Here is a 12181-nt window from a genome sequence, read left to right on the forward strand (position 1 = left end):
CTGTTGATGTCCGACTGGATCGGCCTAATGAAAACATAACAAATGCACAGATAATAACATAATACAGTAAATTTAGTACAGTAAGAAAATTACTGCTGAATGTTTAAAATGAAAATAGGAATGCAGAGATTTATACCAACCCAGTGAAGCATAAATCTGTCAAAAAAGGAAAATGATTTTTTTTTGATAATCCAAACTGTTTTACTTCTATTTAGTGCTATGATGTTTTTATATTTTGTATCAAGTAAGAAAAATGTCTTACCCTTCACTTTTCTATAGCAATACAGAATACCCATTCCTAAGAGCAGGAGAATAAGAAGAAGAAAGACTCCACAAACCAGTTCAACCAACCACAGAGGAAATGAAAAGCTTTCAGGACCTGATGGAGCTACTGTGATTGTAAACATTAACAGAAAACATTAAGAGACTTTATGTGAGAATTTTTTTCTAAACATTAAAAAACATATATTATCAAAGAAGTAGAGTCAGGTGACAAGAAGACAAAACACATACTCAATGATATACGCCATCAATGAGTACTCTATTAAAAGAAAAAAATTCCATCAACTGTTTTGATCCTGCTCACCTTTAACTGACATCCAGCTCTGTGCTGACTCTCTTCCTGAGTACTGACACTTGTAGAAACCTTCATCAGACTTTGACACTGCAGAGATCTTCAGCTCCCCTCGGGGATCATTTTGAAGAAGTTTGTCATTGTGATAGAAAAACACATTGGAAAGTATTTTTTGTGTTCTCAAACTGCAGCTCAGACTAACAGAAGCTCCCTCAGTCACAGGATGAACAGGACTCACCAGGATAGGATCATAATAATTATCTGTGAAACAATCAATGGTGGTCCTGTTAGATCAGAAAAAAAGCTGAAGGGCACCAAAGTTACATGATGATGTGATACCTACTGTTCTGTGTATAAGAACTACTGTACACTAACTTTTTTTTACCAAATGGACAGCTGACCTATAAAATGTAGAGTGCCTTAGACATGAAATTTTAATCTCATGAGACTTGGGCTATTTCCATATATCAGTTAGTAACAGCTAAAAGACTTTGGGCTCTAGGTTGACAGTTGGAGGTATTTTGAAATATGGGAATTGTCCTTGTCTTCAGAGTGAGACTTGTGTTGTAATGTAATGTTGAGCTGATTTGATGCAGCATTAATGAAAACAACTCACCAGCTGCTTGTTTATGCAGTGGCACATAACAAACACAGCCACACAGGAAAAGAGGAACATGAGGTCTTACTTTAAAGTGTACAGTGGTCCCTCGTTAACCACGGGTGTTACGTTCTAAAAATAACCTGAAATCTGCAAAGTAGCCAACTTTATTTTTTACAATTATTATAGATGTTTTAAAGCTCTAAAACCCCTCACCACACACTTTATACACTTTTCTCAGACAGGCATCAACATTTTCACACTTTTCATTCTTGTTTAAACACTCTCGAAGCTCAAACCTTCGTAGAAAAATAAGTCTAGTATTATAGAATGAAACCAAAGATCAAACCCTGTTTTCAGGTCCAGAACATGAGAATAGAGCAGCTGTGAGAGAATTCATAATTCTCTCACAGCTGCATTAATGAATCAATGGTACAGAAGTAGAGGAAGCAAGAAGAATGAGTTGAGTAAAGTTTGACTTATCTGACTGTTTTGTTTTGCTTAATGCACCTTATGGTCCAAAAAATACAGTAACTTCTACTTTCCTTTAGCAAGTCCAAAAGTCCAACTTTTTGTGCAATGGCTAGCATCTTCCTCTGCCTTTTGAGCACTACCACAGGTGCCTTTGACAGTGCAAAACGTTTCATCGACATTGTTGTGTTTGTTGGGGAGAAAACTTACAAACATGCAGTTCAGCACTTCAGAGTGATAGAAGATTCATGTAAATTTGACAAACTGAACGCATTCTGTACACGACAGGAGACAGCACGAGATTGATTGACAATGGTGTACAGCCAATCAGGACGCAGAACACAATGCGCTGTAAAAAAAACCCAACCCAAAAACCATGCAAAATTGCACAAAAACAATTGCAAAACAGCGAGGCCATGAAAGGTGAATCGCATAATAGCAAGGGACCACTGTACTGTACTCTGCTTTGCTGGGTTTTGCAGTTTTTGTTTGTTTGTTTGTTGTACATATGTTAAAAAGTAAAACTTAGTGGTCTGAGCACTCTGTGGAGAACCCACAAAAACATACGTATAATAACATACTCAGACATTTACTGCTTATTCACTGATAAGGGTCGAGCTAAAATAAGACTGAAAATTGCCTAAATGTCCCATATTTTGTCCATTTTTAACAGATTTACTTTCATACAGCAGTGTAGTGGGGAAACACTGTGAGGTAATGATTAACATAAAGGGGGAAAAAACAACCAAAAGATATATATATAAAGAACATGAAGAATGTATAATAACATACTCTGTACAGTGATGTTGACTGCATTGCTGAAATCTCCTGATCCAGACTCACACCAGTACACTGCAGTAGGTGACTTTAATATGTAACTGATGTTACATGTGGATCCAGTCGTTCTCACACAGTTGGAATAGAACAGGGGGCCATCGTTGGGGAACCGCTTCACTCTCCACTCAGTGAAGTTTCCCTCACAGGTCAGTGAGACAGAGGCATACATTGAATTTTGCACACTGTCAGGACTCACTTTGAGAGTTGCTGCTGAACGAACACCTGAAACATGCAGAGAGGAGAACGTGAAATAGCAATTACAACTGCACATGTGCTTGTTAGGCAAAGATATATACCAATATCACAAATGAAAAAAAAATCAATTATTCTTTGGGGGACCTTTAAAGGTAAACAACAGCTGCACTGGTTACAAGAGTATCAAGCTGACCTGCAGACCAGACAAACTTTGGTTGACTGTGATCAGTGTGATACTCTGGGTCTCCTCTTCCAGCTCTGCACACATATCCTGCTGTGTGTGTCTGTCCATGAATGATGTAGGAGTCCTGTGCAGTCCCACTGCCATCAGGTAGCAGCTCATAACTGGAGGATTTCTCTGATAGATCAGGAACAGCTTTATACCAGTAGAAGCTCCATCCTGCAGACGGATGTTCAACCTCACAGTTCAGAGTTACTGAGGCTCCAGGACTCAGCCATGATGGAGACACAGTGAGGACAGGACGGGGTTCATCTGTTCAACAAAGATTTGCTCTCAATCTTTCGTCTCTTAACTCTGAATTCAATGTCACTAAAATGTTGACTCACAAATATTTATGATGAACTTTAAGAGTGAGACTATCTAAACATGTCAAATATCTCAACATGTACTAATAAAAACACATTTTTACAAACTGTTTCTATTTCCAGGTTAAATGAACTATGACTCTACTTACTGTCAGAAACTGTCAGTGTGACTGAATCACTCCACTCTGTTGTTTCATGCTGTGAACTTTTCATTCTGCCCTTACAGCGATAGTTTCCACTGTTGGATGATGAAGCAGATCTAATCCTGTATTCATTTTGATTTGGAGCTTTTATCCTGCTGTTTGTTTCCCACTCATAATCCCACTCAGTGTCTCCTCCATGGATCTCACATCTGATAGTGATCGTCTCACCGCTGTATAACTGAGTCCAGGATGGCTGCAGGGTCACATTGGGCTTATTGGAAACTGTTCACAGAAAAGCATAAACAACAACAAGTAAAATTAGAGTAGATCTAGAAGAAAAAAAATCAGTCAACGATACAAAATTTTGTGACAATTAAGTTATTCACAGGCAACAAACTTTGAATGTGACACATGAAACTAACAAAACAGATAATGTAACATTTTCAGGGGATGATGAATACAAAAATCAAAAGAAATGGGATTAATAAATGGATGCTTATTATTAAAATGTATAGTTAATAGCTTTTGTATGTGTGATGATCTTTGTGCAAAGATTTGTTGAGATTATCACACTTGTTAAGGAACTGGGTATATACATACATACATACATACATACATACATACATATGATGTAATTACAGTAAGATGACTGTAAAACAGACATTTGTGTCACAGATAAACTGTTTGGCACACCAGCATCTCTACACTCCACTGTCAGACTCAGCAGCTCTGCTGAATACACAATGTAATGTTATCATGTATCATCATTTCAACAGCTTTTAAATTGTAAATGTTTAAAATTTACTTGGTATGCATTACTTTGGTTACTTTCAGCTGCTCCTTTATTCACATAAAATAAAGAGCTACACGTTTTGTTTGGAAAATGCTCTTCCTGACACAATCCAGGATTCGGTGTCTCCTCCCAGCACTGAACTCATTTCCTTGTCAGACAATATATAAACCAGCATCTACATCATGCAGCCACAGCTACAAGCTTTTATTTATAATCTATAATTGACTGTGTTTTTGTTAGTTTCAGGTGGACAAACACATTTTTAGGAGAAAAACACAGTAGAACTGTGAATAGGTCTGTGTCCACACAGAAACAGTAGGAATACTTGCATCTGAACACTTTGCACACTGACAACATCCAGTGTTTTTACTTGATGTCATTACTGGTTATTATTTAAAAAAAATGCATTACACATATATTCATATACTTTTTGTAATTACTCATCTGAGAAAGTAACTTTGTTTTGGATAAAGTAATTTATCCAAAACAACAGTTATCACAACATTCAAGGCTTGAGCGGTCAGCAAAAGTTGCATTCTCCCATCATCCACTCATTCAAAAATTCCCTCGATAAGCGAACAGGTGATATAACAATCACTACTACCGCCAACACCACCAGAAAGTCAGCAAAAGAAAGCAAAGTTGAAAACCAGCACAAAAACACTTCAAAGCAACAGTTCAACTGTTCAAATATACACAGGTATGGAGGATGCAATGCAATGCAATGCAATGCTCTCCGCTTGAGTGCTCATCACTGTCTTTGTTACCTGCGTAAGTCAGTGAGTTAGCAGGGCAGTTTCCAATGTGGATATAGACATAACTACTTTTTTTTTTTTGCACAATAAGATGAGGTCACAATGGTAAATTCAAACTGCTTCCAGGACAAAAACAGTTGCATTATGTAGCTAACACAACTTTAGATCTTTGCAAGCACCTGCATACATAGAATGCTAACGCTAAGCTAGCCAAGAGCCCAGAGCGACGCTAAAGCTGAATAAATGCAGACCCCGCTTGACCCAACCCAGTCAAGTAAGCTGTAGTGAAGCCAGCTGCTGATGAACTTTTTCAGGTAACAAATGGATGAGCAGTCAGACTGCAGTCTCTATTTCTACCTGTTTTTTTTTGGGTTTTTTTCATGTAATTATCTAGCGGCAAATCTCATCTACAGTTGTCTCAAGGTGCTTTATTTTGTTGGGTAAAGACCCTACAACAATACAATCCTGTTCATGCTTCTAAAGTAGAATTACATTGGAGATCACTTTAAAGTCTGTTTGTTCTGGTTTTTATTTTTGCTTTGTGTTCATATCTAAATACTAAGAAAAAGATCATATGTATGTCTTCATCAGTGTTGCCAACTTAGCGACTTTTTCGCTATCTTTAGCGAGTTTTCAGTCCCCTTAGTGACTTATTTCTAAAAAGAGACTAGCGACAAATCTGGTGACTTTTGCTGGTGTTATTAGGAAATTATGACCACTCTTTGACTGAAAGCTCGCTCTTACTCTCAACAAGCAGCGGGCGCTGCCCTGCGCACCTTGCCCATGCCAAAGTGCTCACAGACGGCGGATCATCCTCACTCAGCAGTCGCCCCCAGCTGCTGTCAGAGATGCTGGCCTCTACGTGTCCAAACTAGGGATGGGTACCGGTGGTTCTGACATAAACGGTAGTAACCAGACCGAAAAGCAGCACACATTTCGGTGCGAAATGTCCCTGAAATGTCATACACTTTGGATTCTAGCCAATCATTTTACCTTTGCAAGCGTAGTAGGCGGGCCCAGGTACGTACGTTCTTTTAGAGCAGAGCTACAGATTAAAAATGCCCAAAGCGAAGGGTCAAAAGTCTGGCTGTACTTCAGAGCAAAAGATGCAAACTCAGCAGCCTGCAACAAGTACTTCAAGCTGATACTGTGATACTGTGCAAAGAAGGTAACACCTCGAATCTGATGAAACACCTGGCGACGCATAGCGTTTTTTTATAAGCCGAAAAATGCACCGTATTTGATAGCTTGCTGCGAGACCTCACACCGAGCACATCTACTGCGGGTGGGTTGCCTGTTATCGGACCCGGAGTTAGCAACATCCCCCAAGAACCCGAAGAGGAGGGTCCTGGCCCCTAGCCCTGCAAGTGTAGAAGAAATGATGACGGATGATGATGGCAGCAGCAGCTGTTCTTCTCTGCATGAGTAGCTTAACCACGGTTAATTTAATAACGTGGTTAATAATAACCACGTTATTAAATTAACGCATGTAAGGTGAACTAGTAAACACCGTCGTAATTACATGTGGCTGTCTTCTTGTTTGATGGCAGATACTCCCTTCACCCTGGCCAAAAAGGCTAAAATGACCAAAGAAAAAGTGGAAAACAGCTCAACGTGAGAGGTTTTTGGACAAAATTTGTGTTTTTTTCCATTGTTTAAGCACTGCTTCCAGCCAAGAGTGATACCATATATGCCCTATAGCTGCTGAAAAGGCTAACATTGTTATCTTTTTACAAAAAACAGCTAAACATGAGAGGTTTTTGAAAAAAGTGTGTGTTCTCCATTCTTTAAGCACCGCTTCAAGCACGGTTTAAGCACCGGCACCGTTTCAAAAGTACCGGTTTTGTACTGGTATAGGATAAAACCTAAACGATACCCATCCCTAGTCCAAACTAAAAATGAATCGCGCATGAACAAAGCCACTGCTCCCACCCTTCTTTTACTCTTATTTTTTGTGAATCACAAGGTTTAAAACTCCATAAACACACACACACAAAGTAACTCCACCAGAGTGCCCATTTCGGGTCACTTTTGCCAGCACCAAGACCGAGTAAGGAAGATGGAAATGTGATAGCTAAAAGAATTTAATTTGTAGTTGTAAATGTATTATAAATGCACTTAGGTTGTTTTTTACTCACTTTGTCTCTTCCACAATGTTATTTCTCTCTCCTACAACATGTTACAGGTTACAATTACATAAACATGATCAATTATGCAAATTAGGAGATGACGTTATTTAGCGACTTCTACTGACTTTTAGGATAGCCAATAGTGATTTTCCTTACTGAGGAGTTGGCAACACTGGTCTTCATTAGGATAGGGATTTGTGTTGGTGTGTGGGGCTGTAGCCTAAGTGTTATATTGTTAAATGGTAATTACGTGACAATGTGTTTGAGGTCATTTTACAGGGAAATGCAATAGTAATGTAACAAAGAGTGCAACACATGACCTACTTCTTGGAGTAATCAGTAATGTCCTGCATTACTTTTAATAAAAATGTTCTGTGTAATACATTACTTTTTTGAGTAACAACCCCAGCACTGATCACAATAAAGACCTGAAATAACTCTGCCATCCACAAACATTTCACCCACAGCCTGTAATTAATTTGCATGAATGTGATGTCTTTGTTATGATGCTTAGAGATGGCGGTGACTCTCAAAATGGAGCCAATGAGAATCAAAAGAGAATCGGAATTGCTAAATTCTTATCAATTCCCATCCCTAGAGAGAAGCTACTGGAGTTACATCATTCAAATATTATGTTTGAATTTTTATGACTTCAAATACTGGTCTAAAAAAATTGGTACAAAAATTTCACTTTCACACACAATCAAAACTTTGTATTCCAAAAGAAATATAAAGTTCACCATTTTCCTGAATGGTGACTGGATCGCTTTCTATTGTGAGTGAATTTTTCCTGCTCCTTCCTCTGCAGGTGTAGATGCCTCCTTTAGAGATACTGATCTGTCTATCCGATCCAACTTCTAATGTGGACCTGCTTTTGGATGAGGTTTCTCTGAACCACAGATATTCAAAATCACCAGAGTGCTTCAGATCACGGGTCAGTGTTACATTGCCCCCTGCTGGTATGGTTGTGTTGTCTACTCTGAGAGTGGCCTTGATTTCAAGTTCTGTCATTTGGTAATGAAAAGACACAAAAAAAAAAAAAAAAAAACCCTGACTATACATTTAATACAAACTAAAATATGACTCACACTGGAGTCATGAGATTACAACACATCTGGGAGCAACATCTTAAACAGCAAATAAAGACAACGTTGTTCAGAAAAGGTAAATGTGTAATATTAGTTGGTTAACTTATAATTTTCAATTCAAGACTTTTAAAAGTTACTATGTGGGATAATCACTACAAAGAAGAATATGATAACTACCTGTGCTTGTGGCTGTTCTTGTCTTCTCAGTGGTGGCTTTTGCTGGATTACTGTTGGAATCTGCTGAGATGATCACATACATTCACAAGAAGAAAACTGATCGGCACGAAGGCAACAAACTACAAAATACAAAAAATCAACCTCACGGGTGAATTTAACATGTTGTATGTAACATCCAAATAATACTTACAATATAGAATGTATAAATTTTTTTATCAAATATATCAACGAAGGTGCTGGGTCAAGGGAAATATTAAACACTTCACAAAATTGAAAGGCAAAGACAACTATTTCTCACCTTCTGCATTTCCACAGAAAAATGTGCTGAACACTAGAACAAATATTAATATCAAGACATTATCAACCTGGCAGAAAATCAGAATGATGAATAGAATATCAGTAATGTTTGTTTGTACGTGTATACTATGCGATCATGAACAAGCTGGGAACATGACAAAAAATAACTGACAGGAATTTTTTGAAATAAGAAAGAATTACAAGAAATACTAACAGGGTAACTTAAAAAAAACATAACTACAGTAAGTTTAATTACTTTTTCTAAACTTAGTCAAAGAACCAATTTTACATAAACAATCATATTGATTTAAAAAGAAAATTAATGAAAACAAAACAAGCAAACAAACAAAAACATAAACTGAATCCAATCAAACAAAACATATTTTTCTTTAATTAGTGGCACACAAATGGAGAAAATCAATGTACTTACTGAATAATGCCAGCAAAGTATTCCCCATCATCACAGTCCTGCAGCTCTCTGTTCCAAAGATAATTTGAAAGTGTGCTACTTTGAAGAAAGAGAACTCACACTTAATAAAAATGAGATGCCACTGTGACCCATTATTATTGTTTTTAAAATATTGGAATCAATTCAATTTGAAAATGGATTATTAATGAAATAAATCAAATGTAAATAGTAAATGCATTGGTTCTCATATATATCTTTTCTATACCTGAGAAAACAAGCCACTTTGTACAACAAGTCTCAATTATTCACACACTTATTCAAATAAGTGCATCTGATGTCGCAGCGAAGCATGTGACAGCAATGTGACGATTTGCCTCTCCTGAGCGTGAAATGCAGACAAATACAAAAGCTGCAGTACCAGCAGAGGGAATATAGATTTAAAGTCAACGGGTGGCGAGTGACCAAGGAAGGTATAAAGTACATACCAGACTCCTACTACGCCAGAAATGATTAAGCTAGGTGGCTGATATGTATTTGACTATAATTACAATCTGTTAATAATGTTTCTCTAAATGTTTTCCATGACTGTTTTCATGTTGGCTTGAAATAGAATGTCTCCATCTGCTGGTACTGCAGTTTAATGCAACCTATTACATCCATAAAAGTATGACATCCACATGTAGATGAGTATGGCTAATACATACAGGGCGATCGTGGCTCAAGAGTTGGGTGTTCGCCTTGTAATTGGAAGGTTGCTGGTTCGAGCCCTGGCTCGGACAGTCTCGGTTGTTGTGTCCTTGGGCAAGACACTTCACCTACCGCCTACTGGTGATGACCAGAGGGGCCGATGGCGCGATATAGCAGCCTCGCCTCTGTCAGTGCGCCCCAGGGCAGCTGTGGCTACAACTGTAGCTTGCCTTCACCAGTGTATGAATGTGAGAGTGAATGAATAGTGGTATTGTAAAGCACTTTGAGGTTCTCGAAAAGCGCTATATAAATGCAATCCATTATTATTATTACTACATGCTTAGTCGAGTTGCAAAGTGTTTTCTATCAACAATGATGAAAGCATCAGGAGCAACTCTGGACCAGTATCTTGCCCAAGGATACTGGAACATGAAGCCTGGAGCAGCCAGGGATTGAACCAGCAACCTTGCATTAGTAGCTGACCCGCTCTAGATGACAGATCCATTTATAAGCCCTGTAACAAGACTGAGGTCACTATCTGTTTTTCAGCAGTGAAGGGAACTTTGATGGCATCATTCTTGGCATCATTTTAAGAGGACGGCTCTAATAATCAGCACTAAAACTCATAATGTTGCCTGCCTTCTAATGACTGCTTGTAGAGTGTGTTTTCAGTTTGCAACTGAATTCCATCTTTTTAACATCACACTGTCCGATGTGCAGATAGACACAGCCTTTTTCTTTCTTTTCTTTCTTGTTTCCCTTTATTTTTATCATGTTTCAGAAACACTTTTTTTGCTTGACTCTGATCTTGCAGCTCATAATCAGCACAGATCTATAAATAATCTTAATCTGCGGTTCTGAGCTTTGTCGTGATCACAGACACAGGAAACAACTCTCTGTATGGTCAAACTGAAGCGAGGGATTTCTTTGTTTGTAAGTAATGAGCTGTAAAACTCAGGTGTAATGTCATAACTGACATCTGTTGAACTGTTCTACAGTTAACAGCTGTGAACCTGGGCTACTGCAGGGTTGACAGACAGAAGAAAAAATAATGAGACCTGCCTGATCCCTGTCTGTTAGCACCAGCTGTAATTTCATTCTGATACTGAACAGGAAGCATATGCTTATTAAACACTAAAAAATAATCTAAACCTTTTCACAACGTTCTGCTCTGACAATGACAAGCTGCAGTTCACCTGTCTTTAGATCTACAATGGTCAACCACAAAATGAATGTGGTACCAGTGTTGGATTTTTTGATTAGCTTTTTGGCTTTTTTTTTGTTCTGTGGCTACAGTGAAGAGACAAGAGAGCGCAAAAGCATTCAAGCCAGTAGATATATAAATCAGTGAAAATGATCAATGGGATATTCAACAAGCATCAACGGGGCTACAACGCAGCACAACATCAGATGCAAAATCCCCACAGCTGTTTGGTGGGGGTCTAACTTTCAATGGTGTCTGATAACAGCAAAACTCACAGAGAGAAAAGTGTCACACAAAAAATTCAAGGTTTTAAAAACAAATTAGTAGCTGATCTGCAAAATCCTTTTGCAGCATCTCACAAATAAAGTGTTAAATTAACCAAGCCATACTTCAAAAACAGGCATTCATCGTACCTTGCGATCATGTTCCTGAATGAAAATAAGTTAAAAATCACTTTTGAGTTTTCCTTCTGCTGCTGCTGAATTTGTACTGCTGAAACATTCCACAGAAAACCATTTTGACCAGAGAGCGTACAGTCCACAGCTGTTGCATCCAGTGGGCAGGTAGAAGATAGTAGGGTCAAAGTTCATTCTTTATAAAGCTATATTGTGAAATCATATATATATATATATATACACACACACACACACATTTGGTAACAACACGTCCACGTTGTCCAATGCATTAAACACAAGGAGGGGGATAACGTACGAAAAACATCCACACAGTGACCAGAGAAGTAACGAGTAAAGTAAGGGATTACTATTGCAAAATCGGTAATTAGATTACCGTTACTTTCCCGTAGGAACGCTGCGTTACTGCGTTACTAAAACCGTGATTTTTTTGCGAGAATCTCTCATGACAGTGACGTAAGCGAGTGCGCCGTTGGTGACAACAGCTGTGTGCAGATCAACAATGGATCATATGAGTGCGGGAGAGAGTATGAGCGTGCAGCGTGGAAGTACTGACCTTACTTTGAGTTTGATTCCATAAAAAGTGACAAAAACATCAGTGTCCGTTGTGCGTGGGAAGAAAACTTCTTTTTACAGCGAAAAAAACCCCCTAAACTTCACCGAGCACCGAGTGCGCTACCACGTAATGGGAAATTCACAGAGAAACTCGAGGATTCTTCAACTGACTGCAGCACACCTGCACCAGGGTAAACCTCCGCCTACCCCCAGTCCTGCTTTACAGGTGAAAATAGAGCAACAGGACCGCTGAGTCTTTGACTTTATTTATTTTCTGCTGTGTTTTACTTGCATCTATTTGAAAGAGTGA

General features: G+C 38.4%; 1 protein-coding gene across 1 annotated transcript; it reads right to left on the reverse strand.

Annotated features, from left to right (window-relative positions):
• Nucleotides 1–563: 563 nt before the first annotated feature.
• LOC106456555 (high affinity immunoglobulin gamma Fc receptor I-like) lies at nt 564–8052 on the reverse strand. The gene is made up of 5 exons (XM_013916074.1): nt 7956–8052; nt 3371–3646; nt 2869–3168; nt 2436–2702; nt 564–835 (listed from the first exon to the last, which is right to left on the reverse strand). The coding sequence occupies exons 1-5, from the start codon at nt 8050–8052 to the stop codon at nt 564–566; spliced, it is 1212 nt and encodes a 403-aa protein (XP_013771528.1).
• Between the last annotated feature and the right edge of the window lie 4129 nt (nt 8053–12181).

The sequence above is a fragment of the Pundamilia nyererei genome, unplaced genomic scaffold (assembly GCF_000239375.1).
Source record: "Pundamilia nyererei isolate P.nyererei 1_Seehausen unplaced genomic scaffold, PunNye1.0 scaffold00453, whole genome shotgun sequence".
Lineage (NCBI taxonomy): Eukaryota > Metazoa > Chordata > Actinopteri > Cichliformes > Cichlidae > Pundamilia > Pundamilia nyererei.

What these genes read in the sequence shown, in the direction of transcription:
- LOC106456555 (XM_013916074.1), bottom strand. Translation starts at nt 8,052, where the DNA reads ATGACAGAACTTGAAATCAAGGCCACTCTCAGAGTAGACAACACAACC. An exon ending in CACACTGACAGTTTCTGACA is followed by an intron (nt 3,169 to 3,370) that starts GTAAGTAGAGTC and finishes TTTGTTGAACAG; the next exon opens with ATGAACCCCGTCCTGTCCTC. An exon ending in AAAGTTTGTCTGGTCTGCAG is followed by an intron (nt 2,703 to 2,868) that starts GTCAGCTTGATA and finishes TGCATGTTTCAG; the next exon opens with GTGTTCGTTCAGCAGCAACT.